This window comes from Delphinapterus leucas, chromosome 3, assembly GCF_059928025.1.
Source record: "Delphinapterus leucas isolate spDelLeu-1000000601 "Yukka" chromosome 3, BTC_Dleu_Yukka2, whole genome shotgun sequence".
Lineage (NCBI taxonomy): Eukaryota > Metazoa > Chordata > Mammalia > Artiodactyla > Monodontidae > Delphinapterus > Delphinapterus leucas.
In genome coordinates, this window is record NC_143131.1 from 62,831,104 (window position 1) to 62,845,385 (window position 14,282).

Here is a 14,282-nt window from a genome sequence, read left to right on the forward strand (position 1 = left end):
GTGACCATCTGTATGGCAGGGCAAACATCTAATTACCAAACATCTGTTCTTCTTATTATCCTGTGAAATGTCCTTCCCCTCTTTGATGCCACAGACCCTTTTCCAGTCCTCCTTAGCTCAGGATAGCATATGTACAGTTGACCCTTGAGCAACCTGGGTTTGAACCACGAGTCACCTATACATGGATTTTCTTCAATAAATATACCTGTACCTGCCAGTTCCACACCCACAGATTCAAACAACTTTGGATCATGTACTATGTTTATGATTCTCAGTTGGCAGAATCCACAGATGAGAAATCTGCAGATATGGAGGGCCAACTGAGACGAACATTCAAGGATTTTGGCATCTGCAATAAGTCCTAGAACCAATCCCCTGCAGATACTGAGTGACAACTGTACCTCACTTTACCTGTCTTTGAACCTCTCATGTATGTGAGTTTCCTGTAGGTACAAAATTTTATTTTCTCCTATTAATCTGTGTCACATCAATTTGATTATTAGACCAGTCTAAAAAACCTCTGAAGAGTAGAGGAAAATTTTTCCTTCCCAACACTTTTGGCGAGCCAGCCCGGAGATCTCACCCGGTTGGGCACCATTCATTCCCAAGCTGCTGAAGTAGGAAGATTCTGGGACCTCTGACATGAGCCAACAAAAGGTAAGAATTCTTACCACATCAGACACCTGGATCTCTACCTGCAGAGTCTGGTGGAAGAATGGTGGGGAAAGTCTCGTTTTCTCCCTTTCTCAATTTAGATTAGCAGGAAAAAATACTTATGGAACTAGTTCCTTCAGCTTAGCAACTCTTGGTTATTTGGTATGAGTACTCATGGGTTTTGTTGATCCTTTTCCTCCCAGAAATGGTCACTGTTTTCTTGTTCTATGTCTTAAGAGCTTGGCTTTGTGACTAGTGAAAATATTCTCTCTGGTCTCTGCCATCCAGGAGGTGCACTTACCAGGGTGCACCTGGTGGCCAGTTGAATAGACTAGGGTTTGGAAAATCTCTTTGTACTGGCTGTGCCAGTTCTCAAAGGAGTTTGTCCCAGTCCATAAGGGGCCTTTGCCATCTCAAGCTTCATGGCTTTCAATGAAGGACTTTACTTTTTAGACTATCTTTGGAAGTGAACTTTCTGAATCTTATAAGGGCTGCATCTTTTTGCACTCTTATGGGACACCTCTCTCGTCCCTGGTTATGCCATAATAAGAAGGCTTATTGGTTTGAGTCACTATTGAGATTAAATTGACTATATTTGAAGACAAAACTTTTTTTCTTTCAGAGAGATCTCTTATCCTAAACAACTGCATACTGAAAGACAAAGTTAAGTGGATACAAAGAAGTATAACAGCTAGCCTTAGGGACTCCCTTAACAAAAGAATAGAAATTAAACTCCACATCCAACATAAATTCCCCCTTCTGAGAATCCAAAGAGTTAAATGCACCATTTTCTGGCACACCTGCTATTTCATGTCTAAGAACTGCAGTTCTGGAAGCTGTAGACATCTTTTTCAAAAGGCCAACATCTTACCAAGCTTGTTTTCTGTTCTGAGAACTTGGCCTGGTAACCATCAGGCTGAGGACTCCGAAATATGGCTGGACAGAAATGTGGGTTGAACTCCATTTGCGGCTAGGGTCCTACCAAACTGCTGCCAGCACTCAGGGGAATTACAACCTAGAATTACAATGGCTATTATGAGGAACTGGATCATCCAACTGGATAAGATAATTCAAAAAGTGCACTTAACCTACAGATTGGGAGAAAATATTTGCAAATGATGCAACTGACATGTAGCAACATGGATGGATCTAAAGATTATCATACTAAGTGAAATAAGTCAGACAGAGAAAGACAAACATTATATGATATCACTTATATGTGGAATCTAAAAAGTAATACAAATGAACTTATTTACAAAACAGAAACAGACTCACAGACATAGAAACAAACTTACGGTTACCAAAGGGGAAAGGGGAGGGGGATAAACTAGGAGTATGGGATTAACAGATAGACACCATTATATATAATATAGATAAACAACAGTGATTTACTGTATAGCACAGGGAACTATATTCAATATCTTGTAATAACCTATAATAGAAAAGAATCTGAAAAAGAATATGTCTGTGTGTGTATGTGTGTGTGTATATATATATATATATATATATACACACACATATATATATAAATGAAACACTTTGCTGTACACCTGAAACTAATACAACATTGTAAATCAACTATAGTTCAATGAAAAATAAAAAGTGCACTTAAAAGCAAGGGCTTCCAAATCAAATAGAATGGGATACCTATTTAATTGGTATGCAGGAGCCTCAAAAAGACTGCAAAATCCCAAAATAGCTTCACTGAAAGATCTGTTATAAAAGGCTTATGAAAAAATGAAGACATGGGAGCTACCTAAAACAGGAGGACACTGAGACTAACGTTACTCCTAGGGTTCCCCTCTATCCTTCTTTTCCTGAGTACTCATGTTTCACTAATTCTCTATCTGAATTGCCTTTCCACTCTGAAGAGACTATTAAACAGTTACCTTTTAAAGTAAGACCACTTGAGGCTACAGGTGATCCTCTTTAGATATCTTTCACTCCTTAGCCAAAGGCCAAACTAAGGACCATAGTTCAAAAGAATGTCTTAAAGCAGAGAGGATCCTCAAAAGTTTCTGTAAATGGATTACTTTCTGAGATTAGTGGATAATAACACGGGCAGAAAATAAGATGAGGGGCAACTGGTTTGACTGAACTTGTGCCCATAGCTGATATTCAGAGCCTGATAGAAAATTTTTTATGCCTTCTCCCCTACGTGAAAATAAAACTATGTACCCAGAGAGAAACAAGCAAATTGAGAATAATGTAGGTGGATGGGAGGATCAACCTATGACGTCATTTAAGTTACAACCCAAATCTTTTGAGGACAAATCATTGCAAAACTGGAAATGCTGCTCTAGAGGCCCATTCAAGTTCCACCCATCGCCAAACCTCCCCTATTAACTAAAAACGGCTTGTAACCTCTCTGAGAACTCTTATCCAGACCATCCCCAATACCTCAGAATGAAGGGAAAGAACAGAAATAGAGGCTTTTAAAAAATACACAGTGCTATAGAAACACCCTTGCCCAAAATCTAGTTCAAGGACAAATACAAATCTTAGGTGCCTTCTCACAGATATTTGTTTCTAAAAAAGCTTTAGCCATCTGAGCAGATAAACTTAACTTATTCCAACTGTTATTTATGACTACTGAGTTTTGTAGTCATACCTGATTCATGGGAAAAAATTTTTTTCGTAAGATCTCCGTTTCTATCTGTATGTTTATTGTATGTCTATCTATGTATGTTATAGACAAGATATTTTTTTTAACCTCTGAATGGTATTGCCAAAATTCACTTATAAAAGAGCACTATGTAATTGGCATAAAATCAAACTTTTATAAATTAAGTATTTTTAAATCTCAGAAACACATCAGAAACTAACTCAAATGTTTTTTCAAGTTCCTGTGATCTATGATCATTTTTGGTAAATAAGAGCTAGTTTAAGTTCGTTGTTTTATTAATACAAGCATGTCTTTTAGAGGTATCAACATTAAGTATAATACTTTCATTCTTCCTAGGTTTAAAGTCAAATAAGTTCATGATATCTGTTACAAAATTTGTCAGCCAAAAAAAAAAAACTCAGGATGATGACTGACATTGCCTAAGTTCTGATAAAGTTTTTGTAGGTAACCTGAATGTGACTGTTAAGAACACATGAATTAAATAAATGTAAATGAGGTAAGAGATTTAGGTGAACTTTTTAGTAATGAAAAAGTAATAAAGAACTTTCTTTTATGATTAAAGAGTTTCCCAAATCTCCTTGGTAACTTACACCCTTCAAGTTTTGCTAAATTAAGTTAAATAATGGTTAAGTTAAATTCATTGAGTATCTAGGTCATTTCTAAATAAGCTAAAACACAGAAAAATTAATTACTAAACATAGGTTTATCTACTTTTGGATTTCTATTACAGAGAAACTAAAGAAAAAAAAATGGGTATGAGAAGCAAACATGTCTTCTGCCACAATGAAAGACTTTAATATTTAAAAGGGTACATGTTTCTAGAAATTATGAAATGTATTCATAAATTTGACAATCTAATGCCAGTTTAATAGTTCATAATTGCTTAATTCTTATTTCTCACTAGAAATTAAGGTTTCTAAGGATTAAGAATTCTAGTTAATGTATGTAATTAAGCCTATACATACAATATATAGGAAATAATAGGAGAAACAACTCTGTATGCAAGAAAACTAGGATATGTAATTAAGCCTATACATACAATATATAGGAAATAATAGGAGAAACAACTCTGTATGCAAGAAAACTAGGATATGTTTTTGGCCAAGGAGAATATGAGATATGGAGATGTGTTTTTGCTTAGAGAGAGAGAGAGAGAGAGAGAGAGAGGGAGTTTTAACTTGTGTGGTCAAGAAGGCTAAAATAATGAATTTTATTATAAGAGTTATGAAATTAAGCTTAAAAATTAACAGTGTCCTTACTTAAAACTGGAACTTAATTTTTTTCATCTGTTAAAAGGACAAAGTTCTGTTGGACTATTGGTCATCTCCTGATAAGAGATTATGAAAGATTTTTTATCTTTTAAGTAATCTGCCTAGAAAGCCAAGATTTTGTGTATTTTAATTTTGTCTTGATCAGGTCTTTGATTACTTTAGGAAAACTGAGTCCTCAATACTAAAAGAGCTAAATTTTGCTTTCAACTGTGTAACCTTTTGTATTTGCCTTTGTAATCTTGTATTATCACTTTGGTCAAATAGATAATTAAGTATTGTTTCATAATGATCTGTGATCCTATTTAGTCAAGTGTCCAAACCTTTTAATATGTTTGACAAACTTCCCAAAACCAAATACTAAAGTCCTTCTGACCTCTCGCTAAATTTGGGATTTTTCAGAGGGCCCCTAAAACATCTCAAAGGATTTGCTCTCTCTTCTTATAAAAAGAGAGATGCTACATTAACTAGGCTTATTTGGTATGTTAAATTACGTGGTAAGCATCATCAAATAAGTGATGCTAAAACCTTCTTACATTACATTTGTGTAGATCTATGTTATTAACATAATTGCTCCTGAAATAATAAGAAATTCTTACAAGTCTGATGTGTCTTGGTATTATGTTATAGCCATAATTCTAGTTACTATCCTAAAATGTTGAATGTCACAGAAATAACCAAACTTCCTGGTCAATTCCATTATAATGAACTCTCATCAAATCTGTAATAACGTATATTTAAATCATTTGTTATTTACAGTTACTGTTGTACTCTGATGTTTTACAAAAATGTTCCTATAAAAATGTTCCTGTAAAAATGTTTCATCTTCAAGGAGATTCACAGAAAAGACCTGAGAAATACTCTAGAATGCAGGTTTTTGATAAGTTTAGGATCTATATAACATGGAACTGGGTAAGAAATACTAAAACTTTAATAGAAAACTGATTCATAAAGCTGCTAACCTAAGATGAAGATCAACAACAATTAATTACAAGAGACTACATGAGCTAATAAGGATGATAATTTTTATGACTTCTCATGCTGGTTCTCTAATGTTTTGTTTTCCAGATATAAGGAAACCTTTCCTCTTAAGCTCACTATGACTTTCAGCAATTTGGTAAATTATACCTTTGGAAGCAGAACTGAATCATTTATTTCTTTCTCCCTATCCGATCTTCCAGAATTTGGAAACTCGTAGTGAATATTCTTATTTACATGGCAGTATAGTTATTTGCATAAATTCAAAAGGAAACTGCTCTACTTATAACAGGATACAACTGGAAACATTGGTTGTATTGCCAAGGCTTTGGCTGGAATGTCATGTTTGAGAATGTCCATAGACTCAGGTATGACCAAACAGCTTTAAGGAACTAAGACTAACTTTATAGAGACAATAAAGCCCCCTGGAAAAACAGCTTGGTAACTTGCTTACAGGGTTCACAGCAGCCTTACCAAATGGGTCAGGAAGGTCACTTCCTGGCAGGTACAGGTACCTTGGGATTTTGGGGGGCCTCAAGAAGGGAGAAATTCACCCAAGTCTACAGGTATTACATGAGAGTCTTATGACAAGCTCTTGGCTTGGCTTCCTGGGCTTGAGAGGTAATATTTTAAAATTCCATCTGAGACTCCTTTTTTTTCTTGTAATAACCTATTCTTTTTTTTTAAAATACATCTTTATTGGAGTGTAATTGCTTCACAATGCTGTGTTAGTTTCTGTTGTACAACAAAGTGAATCAGCCATATGCATACAAAAAATATGGAACACTTCATGAATTTGCGTGCCATCCTTGCACAGGGGCCATGCTAATCTTCTCTGTATCATCCCATTTTCAGTATATGTGCTGATGAAGCAAGCATTGAGACTCCTTTTGAAAAAGTTCTAGGAAAGCGGATTTAAAAGAGCCTATATGATCAATTGCTATTATTGCTACACTTATGTAAATAACCAGAACAAGTTTATTGAATTTAGACTTATTTTGCAAACAAGGTAGTCTTACTTTGGCTACCTTTAGTTAAAATGGAGGTAATTTTAGAGAAAAAATTATGTTTCGTTAATACACCTTTGTGAATATTAGATTCTATACTGTTTTTGTTTTTTTTTTCTTAATTGGGGTATAACTGATTTACAATGTTGTGCTAGTTTCAGGTGTACAGAAAAGTGAATCTGTTATACATACACATATATCCACTCTTTTAGATTCTCTGCCCCATACACCATTACAGAGTATTGAGTAGAGTTCCCTGTGCTATACAGAAGGTCCTTATTAGTTATCTATTTCATATATAGTAGTGTGTATATGTCAATCCCAATCTTCCAATTTATCCCTCCCCCCCCCATTAGCCTCCAGTAACCATAAGTTTATTTTCTACAACTGTAACTCTATTTTGGTTTTGTAGATAAGTTCACCTGTAGCCTTTTTTTAGATTCCACATATAAGTGATATGATATTTGTCTTTCTGTGTCTGAGTTATTTCACTCAATATGATAATCTCTAGGTCCATCCATGTTGTTGCAAATGGCATTATTTTGTTCTTTTTTATGGCTGAGTACCTGTAGGTGCATGTATCTTTTCAAATTATGGTTTTCTCCAGATATATGCCCAGAAGTGGGATTGCTGGGTCATATGGTAGCTCTATTTTCAGTTTTTTAAGGAACCTCCATACTGTTCTCCATAGTGGCTGTACCAATTTGCATTCCCACCAACGGTGTAGTTGGGTTCCCTTTTCTCCACACCCTCTTCAGCAGTTATTGTTTGTAGATTTTTTGATGATGGCCATTCTGACTGGTGTGAGGTGATACCTCATTATAGTTTTGATCTGCATTTCTCTAATAATTAGTGATGTTGAGCAGCCTTTTTTATCAATCTTACTTTTTTTTTTTTTAGATGTTGGGGGTAGGAGTTTATTAATTTATTTATTTTTGCTGTGTTGGGTCTTCGTTTCTGTGCGAGGGCTTTCTCTAGTTGTGGCAAGTGGGGGCCACTCTTCATAGCAGTGCGCGGGCCTCTCACTATCGCGGCCTCTCTTGTTGCGGAGCACAGGCTCCAGACCCGCAGGCTCAGTAGTTGTGGCTCATGGGCCTAGTTGCTCCGCGGCATGTGGGATCCTCCCAGACCAGGGCTCGAACCCATGTCCCCTGTATTAGCAGGCAGATTCTCAACCACTGCGCCACCAGGGAAGCCCCTGTTGAGCATCTTTTCATGTGCTTTTTGGCCATCTGTGTGTCTTCTCTGGAGAAATGTCTATTTAGATCTTCTGCCCTTTTTTGATTGGGTTATTTGTTTTTCTGATATTGAGCTGCATGAGCTGTTTGTATATTTTGGAGATTAATCCCTTGCTGGTTGCTTCGTTAGCAAATATTTTCTCCCATTCTGAGGGTTGCCTTTTTGTTTTGTTTATGGTTTCCTTTGCTGTGCAAACGCTTTTAAGTTTAATTAGGTTCCATTTGTCTATTTTTGTTTTTATTTTCATTATTCTAGGAGGTGGATCGAAAAAAAATCTTGCTGTGATTTATGTCAGAGAGTGTCCTCCCTATGTTTTCCTCTAAAAGTTTTACAGTATCCAGCCTTACATTTAGGTCTTTAATCCATTCTGAGTTTATTTTTGTGTATGGTGTTAGGGTGTGTTCAATTTCATTCTTTTACATGTAGCTGTCCAGTTTTCCCAGCACTACTTACTGAAGAAACTGTCTTTTCTCCATTGTATATTCTTGCTTCTTTTGTCATAGATTATGTGACTATAAGTGCATGGGGTTATCTCTGGACTTTCTATCCTGTTCCACTGATCTATATTTCTATTTTTGTGCCAGTACCATACTGTTTTGATGACTGTAGCTTTGTAGTATAGTCTGAAGTCAGGGAACCTGATACCTCCAGCTTCATTTTTCTTTCTCAGGATTGCTTTGGCTATTATGGTCTTTTGTGTTTCCATACAAATTGGAAAATTTTTTGTTCTAAATCTGTGAAAACTGCCATTGGTAGTCTGATAGGTATTGCACTGAATCTGTAGATTGCTTTGGATAGTATAGTCATTTTCACAATATTCATTCTTCCAATCCCAAAACATGGTATATCTCTCCATCTGTTTGTGTCATCTTTTATTTCACCAGTATCTTACAGTTTTCTGAGTACAGGTCTTTTGCCTCCTTAGGTAGGTTTATTCCTAGGTATTTTATTCTTTGTGATGAAATGGTGAATGGGATTGTTTCCTTAATCTCTCTTTCTGATCTTTCATTGTTAGTGTATAGGAATACAAGAGATTTCTGTGTATTAATTTTGTATCCTGCAACTTTACCAAATTCGTTGATGAGCTCTAATAGTCTTCCAATAGCATCTTCATGATTTTCTATGTATAGTATCATGTCATCTGCAAACAGTGACAGTTTTACTTCTTTTCCAATTTGAATTCCTTTTATTTCTTTTTCTTCTCTGATAGTCGTGGCTAAGACTTCCAAAACTGTTGAATAAAAGTGGCGAGAATGGACATCCTTGTCTTGTTCCTGATCTTAGAGGAAATGCTTTCAGCTTTTCACCACTGAGTATGATGTTAGCTATAGGTTTGTCATATATGGTCTTTATTATGTTGAGGAAGGTTCCCTTTAAGCCCACTTTCTGGAGGGTTTTTTTTTCTTTTATCATAAGTGGGGGTTGAACTTTGTCAAAAGCTTTTTCTGCATCTATTGCAATGATCATACAGTTTCTATTCTTCAGTTTGTTAATGTGGTGTATCACATTGATTGATTTGTGTATATTGAAGAATCCCTGCATCCCTGAGATAAATCCCACTTGATCTTGGTGTATGACCCTTTTAATGTATTGTTGGATTCTGTTTGCTAGTATTTTGCTGAGGATTTTTGCATCTATGTTCATCAGGGATACTGGCCTGTAGTTTTCTTTTTTTGTGACATCTTTTTTCTGGTTTTGGTATCAGGGTGATGGTGGCCTCATTGAATGAACTTGGGAGGTCCTCAGCAATCTTTTGGAAGAGTTTCAGAAGGGTAGGTGTTAGCTCTTCTTTAAATGTTTGACAGAGTTCGTCTGTGAAGCCATCTGGTCCTGGACTTTTTGTTTCTTGGAAGATTTTTAATCACAGTTTCAATTTCAGTACTTGTGATTGTTCTCTTCATATTTTCTATTTCTTCCTGGTTCAGTCTTGGAAGGTTGTGTCTTTTTAAGAATTTGTCCATTTCTTCTAGGTTGTCCATTTTATTGGCATATAGTTGCCTGTAGTAATCTCTTATGATCCTTTATATTTGTGTGGTGTCAGTTGTAACTTCCCTTTTTCATTTCTAAAATTGTTGATTTGAATCCTCTCCCTTTTTTTCTTGATAAGTCTGTCTAAAGGTTTATTTTTTTTTTTTTTTTTTTTTTTTTTTTTTTTGTCTAAAGGTTTATTGATTTATCTTCTCAAAGAACCAGCTTTTAGTTTCGTTGATCTTTGCTGTTGTTTTCTTTGTCTCTATTTCATTTACTTCTGCTCTGATCTTTATGACTTCTTTCCTTCTACTAACTTTGGGTTTTGTTTGTTCTTCCGTCTCTAGTTGCTTTAGGTGTAAGGATAGGTTGTTTGAGATTTTTCTTGTGTCGTGAGGTAAGATTGTATTGCTATAAACTTCCCTCTTAGAACTGCTTTTGCTACGTCCCATAGGCTTTGGATTGTCATGTTTTCGTTGTCATTTGTCTCTAGGTATTTTTTGATTTTTCCAGTGATCCACTGATTCTTTAGTAACATATTGTTTAGCCTCCATGTTTGTATATTTTACAGTTTTTTTTTTCCTGTAATTATTCTTATCTCATAGTGTTGTGGTCAGAAAAGATGCTTGATATGATTTCAAGTTTCTTAAATTTATCAAGGCTTGACTTGTGACCCAAGATGTGATCTATTCTGGAGAATGTTCTGTGAGCACTTGAGAAGAAAGTGTGTTCTGCTGCTTTCAGATGGAATGTCCTATAAACATCAATTAAGTCTATCTGTTCTAATGTCATTAATGTCATTTAAGACTTGTGTTTCCTTATTAATTTTCTGTCTGTATGGTCTATCCATTAGTGTAAGTGGGGTGTTGAAGTCCCCTACTATTGTAAACTGGACTGAGTCCTGAATTCTTTTAATTTCCTCCAATATTTGGCTACAACTCTCCAAACTAATGTTTACAATTTTTCTCCCACTCTTCTGATTTGGAGTCATTGAGAACTAAAACTGCCATTTTTCCAAAGCCATACAAGCTAAAGTTAGACAACTTGATACAAACTTCAGAGAAATCACAACAGCTCATGTATGGACAATCTTTGTGCCTACTGCTGTATGGCCATTCAAAACAATCACCAAAGACATACAAACTGCAAACCAGGAAAATCTATGAGATTGTCACTGCCTGCCCTCACTCCATCTGAAGATGCTTAGAGACAGACATCTAGATATTCTCAGCTGCCTGCCTTCAGAATTCAGAAATTGGGATTACAGTCTGCCCCAACTAACTATTATTTTTCTTTTATTTCCATAAAAATGCCTCTTGTTAAACACCTGACTGCTTGCACCGTAGGCCTACCTTGGGAAACCCACCTGCATCACTGCCTCCTGAAATGAGACATAACTGTTTAACTGAACTGACTTACTCGCAGGACTAAGACACTGATTCAGTGAGATAAAGTAAACTACCAAACTCAACTTCTGGACTGTGAAACTTCTTGGGGAAGTTGCAAAGGTGGGACAGAAGGGGTTCCAAATGAGCCTCCCTAAAATGTGCCACCTTGGCATGTGGATTGTTTTGAGCTAAAAGCCAATCAAGACCCTGAAGACTCAAGAGAAACTTCTGCCCCTCCCTTAACTACAAAGAAGAATTTAAATTGAGGGTCTTTCTCAGAATCAGAATTATTAGCCGAAATAAATTTTATCTGAGTGACCCATCTGTATGGCAGGGCAAACATCTAATTACCAAACATCTGCTCTTCTTATTGTCCTGTAAATTGCCCTCCTCTCCTGTGAAGTCCCAGGCCCCTTTCCATTCCTTAGCCCAGGATGCCATATACACCTCATTTTACCCTTCTGTCTTTGATACTCTCAGGTATGTGGGGTTCCTGTATGTACAAAGTTAAATTTGACTTTCTCTTGTTAATCTGTCTCATGTCAATTTAGTTATTAGACCAGCTGAAAGAACCTTTAAAGGGTAGAGGAAAATTTTTCCTTCCCAACACAGTTTAATTCTTTCCAAACCAAAAAGATGTTAAACTGCATGTTGACAAAACACTGTATTAAATCATTAGTGGAATTATAAATAGATAAAACTCTTTGGAGGGCAACTTGCCAGTATCTCTCAAAATTTAAAACACATAAGCCACTTGAGCCAGTGAATGGTAGCAGAAAGCCACCCCAAAATAGGTCACTTTATCATACGGATAATTTTGGGCTGAAGGCAACAGAGAAAAAGCAGATACAAAAAAGTCATCTGCCCTCCCCAACTTACCTAAAAGCTGGACGTAAATTTCTAACAATGCCTTCCCTCCCCTCTCTACCACAAGACAGAAGTTAACCACCAGGTTAATCACTCTAGACTCTTAACAGCCCAGAGAGGCACCAGAGGAATCTACATAGCAAACCTACTTATTAGCCCTTACCATACAATAGTTACCCCCCAAATATTTACCTTCTCACAATCTGCCAGAAACTCAAAGTCCTTTTCCTTTGTATTATCCCTTCTCTACAAATCTATTGTTCTTTTGTTAAGATGCTATATAAGGCCAAGTGCTAACCATCCTTTCGAGTTATTACTGAATATTCCTCTGTTTTTGTGTTAATAAACTTGTGTAGTTTCTTTCTTGTTAATCTGTCTTTTGTCTAATTTACAGGGTCCCAACCAGAGTATTTAGGAGGGTAGAGAAAAAAGTTTCTCCTCCCCTACACCAACAGTTCCACTTGTAGGAATTTATTCTACAGATATACCTGCACATTTGCAAAACTAAACACATACAGGAAAACTCACTGAGGTATCTTTCAGAATAAAATACTGGAACAATATAGAGGTTCATCAATAGAAAACTGGGTTTTAAAAAATATGTTATGTCCATACAGAATACTCTAAAAGAAATTGAGGCTGCTCTATATATCCTAATATGAAAGAACAAAAAATGCAATGTGCAAAAACAGTGTCTACAGAGTATATTACTGTATGGTCACGCCACTCAAGGTGGCTGTTCTCTTGTTCTCTGTACATCCCCTGCTTGACCAGTGCCTGCTTCACCTACACCCTACTCACTGGACTGACCTTCCCGTATACTTGCCCCAGGGCCCAGCTAGTGATTGTTCTTATCAAAGGGGCAGTGAGGGGCACACACCTCTGCTAGTTTCCCTGGTAAATGATAAGCCAACCTGACATCAATTCCCCCTGTAACTGGCAATCACCCCCTACCCCACCTCTGGTGAAGACCGCCACCATGTCCTGCCCGCCATCTGCGACACACAGTGGGGTGTCATTCCAGGACCCTGCTTCAGACACGTAAGATTCCCTCTACCCATTAAACCACTGATGTCTCTGTTGCTGACTCCAGGCTCTTTCTTCGGTCTTGAAACTGGGCAAATACAGGCCTTGCAGGCCTGCAGGGTGCAGCCCAACAACTCTCATCTGTTTTTTGTTTTTAAAGACATATATGTAAATACTTGTGCATGTACAGAATATCTCTAGAAGGATACACACACACACACATGAGTAATGATGTTGACTTTGAGAGGGAAAAACTGGGTGGCTAGTGGATAGGGGTGGCAGACTCATGTTTTACTGTGTATCTATCTTTTGGTAACTCTGGAATTTTGTGCCATGTCTATACTGAAAATAGTTCAAAAGACTGTTTAAATATATTAAAGAGAGATGAAGGATACGATACTGTTTCTGTTCTCAAGGAACTTAAAATGTCACAGAGTGTAAATTCATTCATTTAGTAATATTTACCAAGAGTCCTTTTTTATACCAGGCCTCTGGGGGATATATCCCTGCCTTCATGGAGCTTACTTCCTAGAGGAGAGTTATGTACAATATTATGGTGGCCAGAGAAAGAGAGTATAGTCCAAGTAAAGCAATAATAAGAGAGCAGACTTCTGACAATCTCAATTTTCACATCACTATTCAGAAGTAAAAACAGTCTAGGTTCCCCTAAAATAGATTAGCAGTAGCAAAAAGAACAGTGACAGACGTAAGTACAAGTTACTAGAAGCAGGAACACAAAGAGATACATTAATGGCTGACAATATTACCTGAAAGCAAGAGACAGAAAAAATTTAAAGTAAACACGAAACCAAGCTATCACAATATAATTCAAGCATTCTCCAATTAGGGACTCAGTTACACTGCAAAGATGTTAATTATAGTCAAGTTTTTAGGATCTCAGTAGGCATGTTTTCCATGGGAAAATGCTATACATACTTGGTGTTAAGCTTCATAAACCATCCCACAAAAGGTTATTTAACACTATTAAGTATGTGCATGAAATACTTTCTACAGGATATGTATACTATGGATTACTATGCTTCTAGTGAGGAAAAAAAACAGAACGGATGCCAAGAGGTGGCGCAGTGGCTGAGAATCCACCTGCCAATGCAGGGGACACGGGTTCGAGCCCTGGTCCGGGAAGATTCCAACTAAGCTCATGCGCCACAACTACTGAGCCTGCGCTCTAGAGCCCGCGAGCCACAACTACTGAAGCCCGCGCACCCTAGAGCCTGTACTCCACAACAAAAGAAGAAGTCAC

The 14,282-nt window shown here is 36.8% G+C and overlaps 1 protein-coding gene and 1 non-coding gene across 7 annotated transcripts in view; both read right to left on the minus strand.

Annotated features, from left to right (window-relative positions):
• The window catches only part of TBCA (tubulin folding cofactor A), a 104,230-nt gene that overhangs the window by 67,857 nt on the left and 22,091 nt on the right, over positions 1-14,282 (minus strand). For 3 of the 6 annotated variants that reach the window (XM_089909041.1, XM_089909040.1, XM_089909042.1), the window contains exon 2: positions 1,526-1,669. The exons of 2 other annotated variants lie outside the window; for them this stretch is intronic. In XM_089909041.1, coding sequence (XP_089765167.1) covers positions 1,526-1,618 — 93 coding nt within the window. In that variant the 5' untranslated portion in view covers positions 1,619-1,669. Of the gene's footprint in view, positions 1-1,525; positions 1,670-14,282 lie in introns of those variants that run through there. One more of the 6 variants, XM_089909044.1, reaches the window with a different exon arrangement.
• Positions 6,299-6,405, minus strand: LOC115801664 (U6 spliceosomal RNA). The gene has a single exon (XR_004021979.2). It is a non-coding gene; the product is annotated as a U6 spliceosomal RNA (small nuclear RNA).